Source organism: Prinia subflava, chromosome 2, assembly GCF_021018805.1.
Source record: "Prinia subflava isolate CZ2003 ecotype Zambia chromosome 2, Cam_Psub_1.2, whole genome shotgun sequence".
NCBI lineage: Eukaryota > Metazoa > Chordata > Aves > Passeriformes > Cisticolidae > Prinia > Prinia subflava.
This window is the reverse complement of record NC_086248.1, coordinates 54,638,866-54,651,667: the sequence shown is the minus strand read 5'-3', so window position 1 is coordinate 54,651,667 and position 12,802 is coordinate 54,638,866. Positions and strand designations below refer to the sequence as shown.

Sequence of the window (12,802 nt, the reverse complement as noted above, 5' to 3'; positions counted from 1 at the left end):
CTGGCTATCAAGTCGTCTTACAAAAACAAACAAAAGAGACACACTGTAAAAAAACTGATCTAAAAGCAGACAAGAGAAAACCCATTTAAGCCTTCTGTGATATTATATTATTATATATAGCACTCTATATTCTTATATATACATACTAGGATATTATTTCATAACAACCCATTTTGCACAATAAAACACAGTATATATAATATATATATACTATATTATATTAGTACTCAATATTATTAGTAAAGGCAAAAAGTAAGAGTGATCCACAGGAAAATAAAAAGCTATCAGGTTCTTCTGCGAAACATGCACCATCCCTGTGTGTGCATTGATACTTACTGATGGTTTTTGAATTGGCCAAACAATTGACAGTGCTTTCTCAATGAGGTACATTGTATTTATGTAGCCAGGATGACTAAGAAACATGCTGCTGTCATAAAAAGCCAGCATCACCCTGCATGGCACTGCACTGCACCGTGCAAACACAGTTTGCCTCTATTTAGCTGAAAACTCAATCTATTAAAACCATGTAATACCCATGAACTTAAGGACCTTGCTTCTCTCAGGAGACTGCCCCACCTAATGTTTTATTTTGTTAGATAAATTCAGTATTACAGTGCACTACCTCTCACCCCCACTATTTCCTATCCCTAAAGGTGTTTCAGTAGCTGACATTAAATATTTCCAGCTATGCCCCCCTCTCTCTTCTGGAGAACACCACCAGCATTTCCATATCTCCAGTGGCCATGAGCTCAGTGTCCCACTCACTGCAAGGACCCAGCAAGGCCAAAAAAGTGAAGCCTGGATAAGCTGAAGTAGTTAAGGCCTTCATTCCCAGTTACCCAGGGAGAGATCAAGAAACCAACCTTAAGCAGCCAAGCAATAGTCTAGATTCAAACACTGAGTATCCCTCCTGTGTTTTCCAAACACTTCTCAAATATTTAATAAGACAACAAGCAGAGAGCAACCATGCATGAAGACACATACTTCATATAGTAATCACTGAGCAAAATACCAAATTACTCGTGATCCAGTTTCTATTTAATCACTCTCTGAAGTCAATGTCTCCATCACTAGGCTGGAGAATAATAGATATTCTCTCCACTTTTTCTCAACCTGAGTTACTGACACAAAACTCCTAACTGTGTGGGGTTGCTCTCCCTGAGTGTTATAAAATAATTGTTATCTGTATCTACCCAGAAGGTATTGGCATGCTGAAAGTTCAAATTAATTAAGTCCCCTTAAATAGCAATATTAATTTTTATACTTCTGAAATATCCCATGCTGATAATGTGCAATACCTAAAAGGGTGCAATGAACCATGCACGAGAGAAGAAAAAACTAAAGGTAAATTATGCAGGCACTCCATAGTCTTAGGATTCAAAATCCCAGGTGTGCACATCTGGAACACAAACATACTTTAGGGATTGAAAAGGAAACACAGCACAGAAAAGATTGTAGACTGGGCCATGGGCTATACGACACTGCAGTTTTGAACCTTCACTGCATAAAAGAAAAATGAGGGAGCACATCATACTTGAAATACATGGAGTAACTTTTTTTTTTTTTTAAATCTGAGAAGTATTTAACATGATGTCTAAAACTCACTATGGATAAACTCCAACAACAGAAATGCAGGCTGCATGTCTCAGAACATTGTCTCACAACAAGCACTCCTCAAGCCTTCTACCTAAACAGAGCAAAGCGCTAATGATGAAAAATACTGGCCAACATAATGTCATTACCTTGTGGCTATATATAGGAAACAGTTCTGCTAGTATTTCTTTGTAGTGATGCCAGTCAGACAATTCCCAGCAGACAAAACCTACCTTAGATAGATTCTGTAATGGCTCTGACAACAGCCAAGGATTTAACTCAGTTCACAAACACCAACATTTTGTCCTTCTACAAGATATAAAACCATACTGTGTGTATTTATATTATCATACCAGGGACTCTAAATTGCTGAAGTTGCCATCAATAAAAGGAAGCAAAAGAAGCAAGAGACCTTTTGTGATAATTTATTAAATTATGTAACTATTAAAACTCAGCACCTGACTCCTAGAAATGTTTTGCCCCCAAGAAATAAAAAAAAAGTTGAGTCCTTCATGCTTCCTCTGGCCTCTTCTTTTCTCTTTACAGTAATTCTGAAGAGAAGCTAACAAGAATGTGGGGCAGGCACTGCCCTCCTCAATCCCTCTCACGCTGGGAGTTGTATATGTATGAGGTATATTTCTGCACTGAAAAGGCACATCCTCTTACTTCCTAAAATGTTTTGAAGTTCACAAATTATTTTCAAAACTCTCCTAAGTTAAATTTGGGAACAAGTCCTAGGCTCAGGATCACTATGGTATTATTAGTATTATACTTAAAATAATCAAGCAGATGTGTAAAAACATTTATCAGGACAAACCTCCTAAATTCATTTGGTTTGATTTCTCAAGCACAGTCTGAACATACATTTTAATAAAACTCTGAAAAGTGAATGCCACTGCACACACTTCCTCCCTTGAAGATTCAAGAAGCAAATGACCAGGGAATGCTGCAATTAAGATGGATTCCTGGAAGATGCTCTGACACTACAGTGAGCATGGAACACAAAGCAACCTGTGATTCAACTGCATTGCAAAATAGCACTATGAAACATCTACAAACTTTGATTTGCTTTGAAAGAGAAACCCAGTCATTACAGATAAGCCTATAAGCAGCTTCTGTAACCATACTGGACTCAGGAGAAAAAAAGATCCCCATTCCAGCAAAATCAGATCACACAGTCCATCTTCACCTACTGATTTCATAGAGCCTTTTAGCTTCTAACTTTAGTTCATTTAACAATAGAAAGTAGAGATCAGTAAAAGTCACAATCCAAAGTAAAACTATTATGCTTTAATGTGTGTTATTTAATGGACATACATCCAGTTTGGAAGAACAACAGTAGGCTATCAGACTAAGCCCAAGAGTTGTCAGCTGGAATGTTAAAGGCTAGGCTGACCCTTCACAATCAATTTGCCACATCCCACAGCTTTTTATCTCCTTTGTTCCAAAACAGAAGGCAGATCACCCGGCTCACACGCTTCATAAAACACGATGATCCATGAATTGTGAGGATGCCTGCTAGGCCAAAAAAGGTTACCAACACTAGCAAGGAGCTGAAGGATTTTGCATCTCCAAACCTACTCGACCACAGCAGAGCACCAACACCACCTTCTGCCCAGCAGCAGAGACACGACAAATGCAAGATTACAACATCCACACAATTTGTGTCACTTGTGAACCATTCTTTCTGTTGTGTGAGAACATGTAGACAGAAAAAGAAATCTAATATCCATACTGGAAACTGAAGCTAATCCAGAAAGCTGAAGTGGAGCCAAAAGCAGCAAAGTGCACCCGCTGAACCTGTAAGAGAGCCATGCAGAGGGACAGAACAAGTGACAGCTTGCTGAGTTATGGACATCTTAACTGCAGAAAAAAACATCAAAACAGGGAAGAGCTACATGATGTAAATGGCCAGGAAATAGTTCTGCAATAAGGAAAACGGAGGGCAGCTGACAAGATGATTCCCTGGGGTGTGCACCACTTTGTGTGAAAGGAACACGTGTAAGGTTCAGCAGTCCTTAACTCCCGGCAGGAGGGCACATCCCAGTGGGAGACTCACACATGGAAGACAACTTAATATTCTTCTACTGATCACTTTCACCTGTCCTGCTAATTTTTCCCAAAAATCTGTTTCACATACACAGCTCCTCCTAACTAGATCAAGAGAGATGGATGAGAAAGCTTGCTGGTGAAATGTTAATAACTATTTCAGGAAAATATTTTCTTAAATGAGTCTCCACCTGAAGGTCTGAACAGATTTTTAAATTAAATAGTCAGCATTGTCTTTACAATAAGTTTATGTGTCATAATAATTTTTTGTTTTGAAATGATTTCTGATTTTCCCTTTTGGGAAAAAAACCTTTTGATATTTTGATATTCACTTTAATAAGTGTGGATACAGTCTGTAACAAAAATGTTATCTATCAAAAACCACTCGTACACACATGTCCCATACACCCATAAATAATAATGTGCTCTCAAGAATGCTACTTTCACAAGTTGCTGATTGTGACATGTCAGTCATCCAACAGAGAAAAAAAAAAAAGAAAAGCATAAAAACTATCCTGCAGCCCCATCTAGTGCATAATTGAGAATATTTCATCACTGACAAGTATACAGCTGGTATAATTTTAGGTCAGGGCTTCTCAAAACGTAATCCAGGAGAGGTTGTGGCATGCATCCAGAGGTGGTATAGCACTACCATAAAACATTACCATATTTTCTATTTAAAGTCTGATAAGGAAGCCACATGGTGATTCACATGAAATTTAGGGTCAGATAATGGTTCATTATCTATTAACTATTTAAATAGTTAAAAGCTTGCACCGTGACTCATGGTTCTTTAAGATTGTTTTATCTTCTTTTTGACATAATATAACCCCTCTAAAAAGACAGTTCCTTTTAAGGAGAGAATGGAGCAAAGTTAATTATCTAAAAAATGAAACAAGCAGAGTGCAACTTTTAAGAACTTGACTGCTAGCAAAGTAGTAAATACTGATGGAAAACGGCTGGCCTCTTACTTAGCATCACAATGAAGTCCAGTCTGTTCCAAAGGTCATACAGATCAAAAAATGGTTCCAAAAATCAAAAGCTATTTTATTTACACAGGAGGCTTCAGAAATCATTTTTCTGTGCAAGACAGACAGGAGCAGAGCAGTGAGCAACACATGGGCCATTGTATTTTAACACTCTCCTGGCAAGCTGATCCCAAAAGCTGCCTGTACAACCTTCTCTGCAGGGGAAGTTCAGACCAAGCCAAGGATGAGTGAGGGCACCCAGAGCCCTCTGAGGCAGCAAGGCTGGGATGCACCATGTCCAGCAGAGCCATCGCACCTCTCCTCCTGTGGGCAAACAGCAACAAGCTGGCACAGCTTCAACTCTTTTATGAGCTCTGGCTGTGTCTCCATTGGTCACAAAAATTTAGAAAGATGAGGCAACACTGATCTGTGTGTAAGCAAAACTGATGTAATGCTAACTCATGCTACCTAATGCTAACTGATGTAAAGCATTCCCAGTGCTATTTCCAGGTTCAGACAACAGTAGGAAAATTGAGAAGTTCCACTGAACAAGAATGCCTTCAGCTTTCAAAGCAGTATTTTGTTTCATCAAAAGAGATGGAACAGATGGAAAGGACTTGAAGGCTTATGTTGTATAGGTCAAAATTCTCCTTCATTAAGTAAATCTTGAATTTGACAATTTTGTTCACTTTTGTTCCATCTAAAAGCCACTATCAAAGGAAAATTTAATAGGATTTATAATACACTGAAAGTAGCATGACCATACATTAAAGAGCTGCTGTAATGACTAATTCTAGCCAGGGTGCTTACTTTCAACCAAAAATGTATTTTCTAATGCTCAGAAAAAAGTAAGGAAGAGTATCTTCAGGCTGAAAGCCTGGAGTCTAAAAACCCTTAGGTGATGGTAATGGATTTCTGTTGCCTGAAGTCAGTTACATCAGTCAACTCTCTTTTAGGTATCCAAAAATAGGAAAGGTTTTTTTTTAACCTCGATGAGAAAGTTCAGTCTATTCCAAATAAAACACAAAAGGTATACAGAGAAAAGAGGCACTTGTTTGAAAATAACCAACACGCACAAAATAAGTAATTTCACCTTCATTATAATTCTGAGATTGAAACTTACATGCAGGCACAAGAAAACTGTGAGGTTCAGTTCTGGGCAACCTCAAAAATCCTTTTTGTTTTTAGTTAGAGACAGCAGTTGGTAGACTGAAATTTATGCACCTAAGATATTTTAAGGCCCCTACAAACCTGATATCTAAAATTAAAAACGTAAGTGGGATGCATTCAGGTTACATTTTCAGGCTCTCTTGGTCGGACACTCCACTGCTATTTTCATTTGCTGTTCTTTTCTCCCATTTTCTTTCCTTCTTTCTCTATTCACTATTCTCAATGAAATGCTGAGAGGTAGGCCACATTACTTAGAATTTAATTTCCATGTAAAGTACTTCCAGAATCATCTTCTTGCTGCTTCTAGAAAGGTATTTCAAAATTTCACCAAAATAATAAAACTTAAGTTTAACATCAGTGTAAACACAGCTCCAATGATTTCTCAAAACCTATAGGAAAACCTATAAGCTTTCCACTTCAGGAATTTTCTTTATACTTTAGGAGAATTTTATGTCATGTATTCTACATACAAAATTCAGAATATCCACTTCAGTTATACTGTAACTATAACTAATACTATAAATGTAAAGCTTGGTTATGTACTTGAAAACTGCTTCTCCCTCCTCTGAGAAGGTCAGTTGTCAAAGTTCCTGTTGACACTGGAGTATTAACAAGTCTGAAATTCAGTATATGTGTGGTATATAGAGTGCAGTATTTTAGAAAGATGCCTATGCTACCTCTGAACAAACTACAGATTATATTGCACTGTGTTTTCCCTAGAAGCTTTGCCTAACTGCTATTTTAATTATTTATTAATGTCATAGCTATTTGTTAGTGAACATTCAAATACCAAGATATTCAGAGTAAAAGTTTTCCCAGTCCCTAGTTTCCTGATGCTTTGTAAAGAAAATGTATGGTTTGTGTTACTTCTTTGTGGAAATAATTGCTAATCTTTCTGGTTTTTGACTCCTATGCTCTATTATCTTGATATTCATTTCTTGACTTCACTTAACTGGCTGTTCACTACTGCTTCAGTAATTCAGTACTACTTCAGTTTATTTGCCATGTTGGCCACAAAGTTATTATTTCAAGAGATGGATTCACAAAGTTTTGGAGTTACTTTTATAGTTTTGTGATATTCTCATTGACCTAGTGCCAAAGTAGTCATCAAATACAGATGAAGACATTTTTCTTCATTTATTTTGATAGGTTCAGCTATACAATTAAGTTGCCACTGCTGAACCCCAGCCATAAAGGGGATCCATAACAATGCTCTGCCTGTTCTGCAGTAACTTACTCTCCACAGACTGTAAGGTAGACTACATTGTTCCAAATGATCTGTCAAATGAAGTGCCAAGTGCAAACACAAACCTGCACTCTTACAGCCTAAATCTCCTTCACTGTCTTTATGCTCCTAGTCCATCCTACTTCACCCACTGACTTTCCTAGATACACGCAGCCCCTCCACCACACAACGTGCAGAAAGGTCATCTCTAACACAGGTCAGGATAGCAGGATCTCAGTTTCCACCGGAATGTAGAACACAGAGGACTAAAACCAGGTTTTGCCACTATCCTGATGCTTTATAGGACACGACTACAGTTTGGTTTCAACATAAGTGGATCAAGAACCTTATGAATATGTACAGCCTTTCTTTCAATTTGTGATTACAGGTAAAACTGATTCCAAGTGCACTTAGTCTCATTACCACGGTGGATATTCTCCACTGAAGAGATCAGCCTCAGAGATAATACATAACTGAAATCAATTCACAACGCCAGATGCAGCAGCACACACAAACACTCATTTAGCCCAACCTCAGAACTTTTTACGTACAACTTGACATGGGAGAATTAATTCCTCCAGTCTGCCACTGAGACCTACTTTGGCGGCCATACTTAAAAATCTAACGAAAGTTGGTATATGGTAACTGTATCACCAGTCTGGAAAGTATCACAGAAAACAGCACTTAAAGCTAACACATTTCTGATACATCTCACTAGGATACAAAACAAAAACATCATACCAGTAGTCGTAACTCTCGTCCCAGTTGTCAAAATGAACCAGAAAACGATTGTCCACCATGTCTGTTACCGTGGCAACACAAATGAAAGTCGGGTTCTTCTTGTCTACGGCTTCCAGCTTCATCCCCACTCGAAATCCAGATGGAATCACTGTCTACATAGAGGAAGACATTTAACTGAAGACAAATACTATAAATCCAGAAATCTCCTGGTCGTCCACAATCAATAGATTCATGTCATTTACAAGTTTCCCAATTAACTGTCCCAACAGAGTGGCAGCAGCCTAATTAGCTGACATGAGAGATGCTCACACACAGAAACTTGTAGTTTATGAAAGAAAAAGTCCTAAACATGTTGCTAAAATTAAATGTGTTACTTTTAGCTGTCTTAGACACGCTCTCTGAAAGAACATTCTCGTTCCACAAGATTATGGTGAAAGGCACAGTACAAATAACAAGTCTTTAATTTAAGAATGCATTGGAAGTGTAAACAGTTAAGTAGGAAAGTAATGAATTGGAACTGCAGAGGTTAGCTGCAGTAGAGAATGTTAGAATGTTATTCATTTTGCTGTAAACACTTTTGTTTTAAATTTCAGGACTCAAGTCTGCCACCACTGACATGTGCTATAAGTCTCTACCACACGCATGAACATACTCACAATTACACCATGAGTAACGAGTGAGTACTTACTGTATTCTGGTTTTCAAACAGTGATTTAGGAGCAGCTTGAGCCTTGCATGCCTTTAAGTAGGAGGGCCAGCTGAATTCTTCTTCCTTATATCCTAAATGAGGGTTATAAAAGAAGGGCAAGAAATTAAAGGTATGAGACACAAGGTGTATGTATCAGTAAGACACCAATTTCATACTTCTTTTTTCTTCCTTTTGAATGAACATCTCCAGGCAGCACAGGCTACAAGTCACCTCTTTGTCTCTCCCCCAAAAAAACTCACCTTATGACCACTTGTCTGCCTCCCAGGTACCACCTAACTTCCCTTTGTTGGTCTCACTGACACACACACACAGAGCCAACAAGAGTTCTCCACCTGCTTTTCAGTCTGTTGCTTCTAGTTCAGAATCAGAAAAAGACCTACAGATCCCAAAGCTCTTCCCACTATGCCAGTCAGTCCAAGAAAAAAAAAAATCCCTCCTCCTCCAGACTCCACCATATGACATCATCAGGCTACCACTAATACAGCATCATCACTCCTAGCTTTAAAACAACCTCCCTAGCTTAGATCAAAACAGTTGCTTACACAATCAATGTCTCAGGACCTCTTCTCAATTCACAGTGTAAACTGTCCCCTGCATGGACTTTTTACATTTTGTATTCTGTGCATACAACACTTGAAAAGAAATCTGATTTTCTCTTGACGCTCAGTTTCTTAGGGGAAAAAAATACATAAACTGCATAAACTAATCTACAAAAATCCAGTTGTAGTTCTAATCTAAAAAACAATGCTAGGAGTTGGAAGCAAATAGATTTCCTCCTTCATTTTTCTGTTATGTAACAGTTGTAGAAACATCTCTTTTAGTCAGTATGTTACAACCCAGCAAAGCAAAACCAAAACCACAACAGATTTCAGTGAGTGACTGTCTTTACTGAAATGTGCCACCTCTTAACTACTTGAAGTGTTACTCAAATATGCCACAGACAACTGCTTTGTTTAACCTGAGATTCTCATATTATCCCAGGAACTGCAAGTTTAAAACACTTTACCTTCACCTTCTCTGCACAGGGCTTTCTCACTTTTCATTTTAAACAGTAGTAAACATAAATTAATCTACAAGTCTAAACAAAAATACTTTCTTTATACTCTAATTGCCTCTTGTCTTGATACACTACGGCTGTAGATCATTTGAAACTATTTTTAAAGCAATATAGTATTTAGGCTTTTCATTTTTGCTTTGTAATTCTAGAGAATTGTATTCAAACTTAAGTCAAAGCTCACAGCAGACAATAAAAAACTCCCACCTAGTGCATGAGTTGATGGGATCAGTTACTGGAACTAGGACAAAACCCACGGGAAAAAAATGGTTTCAGTAGACTGTGAAACAGCTTCTTGGCAGTGTGGGTCTTTCTGTCATCAAGGGAGAAAGGGAGATCTTAAGCTCCTAACTCATCTCTCATAACAAGACCAAAGGTCAATTTGATTTATTCACTGCAGATATAGATCAGTCAATGCAATTTTTACATGCATATATATATATGTACATCCATTCTCCTGCTGCAGATTTTGCCTGTGTGAGATAAAAATGTGGCTTCCGCTACACAAAATAAATAATGTTCTGAAAACCATCTTTTTTAATTTCTGTGAAACTCAGTTTGATTTTGCCTCTTCACTCTCCTATGCCTGCTGGAAGCCCAGCAGCAGCTGCCTGTTGCCTCTGCTGCTGTGGGGGTGAGAGACATCCTATCACAAGACCTGTCTTACCTAGCAGCACTAAGAGTTACCCACCCTTTCCATTTTAATAAACATGGATAGAAATATGTTTCAGAAAACATCTGGAATAATATTCTTCCTATCTTATGTCCTTCACTTCCCACCTCCTGCCCCCCCACCCCAAGTCAGACCACCAGGTTCCGAACTGCTTAGGGTTTATACCATGAAGGTGATAAATTTGCATTTTAGCTGTGAAATTAAAGGGTACTAATGCAAACCTTTGAGTTCTTCTCTGGGGTGAGGAACTCAATATATTGAATATCTCAAAATATATAATGTAATATAAATACTGTGTCCTATGTCATAATTCTCATTGGCTTTAGCATCTGTAAAATTTGCAATGGGCACCATAGAAATCATTATTAAAATATCACACCACAGCAAAATACAACCGATCTGTCCAGCCCAACTAAAATAGAAATCCAACAACCTACAGCTGGCATACTGCCTTCTTGGAAAAGCAAAACCCCACAAAGTTCTTCCAGGGGCAATCATTCATGGTTAACAAAAGCTTTCTAAACCAGGCATGTAAGATATAAAAGATGACAAATCCTTGTCATAGATACAAAACTTACTGAGCACACAGTAATAACATCAGGAATACAAGTAATTACATAATGAAGGCAAATCTTCTAAGAAATTCTTATTTATGTTCAAGAAATTGCTATTTCTATACAGCCAGTTATGCAGAACTGTGTCCCAAGGCAAGTGGCAACACAGAGCATTCCTGCCCTGTAGCCAGAGTGGAGCTTGCAGAGCACTCAGAAGAGCAGCTCATGGTTCTCAAGGCTCACCCAAAGGAATGCCATCCTCTCACACACTGCCCCTACACTTCCAGTGGCTTTACTCTCACTTCCCACACCTGAGCCCTTACAACCACAGTTTTATAATTCTCTGTAAGCACATCCTCTTGAATCTGGGCACTCCTCATTTTCCAGCCCTTCTGAATCACACTATACTACCCTCACTGTGTATGCCAAAATGGCACACTCATTTGTTTCTCACTTTCCAGACTTCAGGACTTACTCCCATCATTCCGACATATTCCCTCCATATTCCACAAGGACCACATTTTTCATGCTACAGTTCAGTGCTGTCATGGGTTGGCACTGGCCAGATGTTAATGCACCCATGAATATATGTTTTTTCTCTAACAACTCCTGTGGGATGTGATCAGGAACAGAGCAGAGCAGGCTTAAATCTTGAAAACAAAAAAAAACCCACCAAAACTTTATTAATTACATAAGAACAGGGACAGAAATACTCTTAAACACACACAGAGACAGCAATAAAAACTTCTTAGAACATTTCTTCTCCCAGTTTCTACCTCCCCACCCATCACTTTTCACAGACCAACCTTTGGGTTTTAGATCAAACAATCACCACTCAAAAACAAACTAATCTTCAATTCAGCAAGGGAGAAAGGAGTCTCTCTGGCACCACAGACTGTTCTCCAGAACACACAGGTCTACTCCTTATGTGTTCCCATGTCACCCGTGGCACCGCCCAGAGAGGTCTGCCAGGGTGACTCTCTCTTTTTCCTATGTCCAGCGCTCTCACCGCTGTCTCATAGGCCAAAACTACATACAGGGCTTTTTAAGGATGCTGCATGCCGAGCTCTCCCCTTTTTACCCAGGGGCCAGGGTTCCAGGAGCAGGTCTGCCCTGAGGGCAGAGGGTGCCACCTCACCCTCCCCCTCTTTTCTCTGCTCGCTCCACTCTTCAAGTGCCAGTCACTGTAGCAAAAGCAAGGGCAGCTGCATCCACCCAAAAATGCAGTTTATGTTCAAAAGAGACTCAAGTTCAGTCCATGGCTGACATTATGCAAGAAAAGTCCAGCTCCAAGGCTACTCCTCTCATTCTTCCATCGGGTTCCTTCCAATCATGCTTTATCATCTCAGTCTCAGGCCGCTTCCCTCTCTCCGAAACCACCAGTCATGAGAATCAATGTCTAAGAAAAGTTTCTTTCTGCTACACAAGGGTTAACAGTTTTTTCTCAGCAGGGTGCTGCAGGCTCAGGCACTCCCAGGCTCCACAACTCCCACGTGGCTCGGCACCTTCTCCCGGAGTTTGGGGGGGGGGAGGGGGTGAGCACACACAGAAGGCACTTCCACAGTTTTCCACCCCTCCATCCTGGACGGGGCAGCTCAGTTCCAGTCCTGTCCACTCTCTTCTCCCCCCCCCAGCGGCTCCGGCTTACCTGAGCCGACCACGTGTTTCCCCTCCCCCACCCAGCCTCGTGGCTGGGCAGGGGAAGGAGGCCTGAGACGTCTCTCTGCTGAAACCAGGATCTGAAAAGAGGCCGAGCCCCCCAGACTCCTGCTTTTAACTCTTTGTGTCCTCAGAGGCGTGTCCAAACCTCCGAGTGACCAATCTAGGTGCCAGCAGAAAAGCTGATCACTGATTGGACTGCCCACATCCCCCTGGAAAAATTCACCTCCCCCCCCAACCACGACAAGTGCCCATGCCCTCCAATTGCCAAAAGAAGTTACACAGTGTGAAATGGAATTAATTATGCAAGTAAATTACACACGTTTCAACACCTGTATGCTATTTACATAATCTATGTACAAATTACACTTTCAGGCTTGCAACCTTACCTTTTTTCTCCCTATTCA

General features: G+C 39.7%; 1 protein-coding gene across 5 annotated transcripts in view; it reads right to left on the bottom strand.

Annotated features, from left to right (window-relative positions):
• Positions 1-12,802, bottom strand: part of L3MBTL3 (L3MBTL histone methyl-lysine binding protein 3) — a 79,981-nt gene that overhangs the window by 32,672 nt on the left and 34,507 nt on the right. For all 5 annotated transcript variants that reach the window (XM_063389989.1, XM_063389990.1, XM_063389992.1 and 2 more), the window contains exons 10-11: positions 8,435-8,526; positions 7,747-7,898 (exon numbers count right to left, since the gene is read on the bottom strand). In XM_063389989.1, the coding sequence (XP_063246059.1) occupies positions 7,747-7,898; positions 8,435-8,526 (244 nt within the window). The remainder of the gene's footprint in view (positions 1-7,746; positions 7,899-8,434; positions 8,527-12,802) is intronic.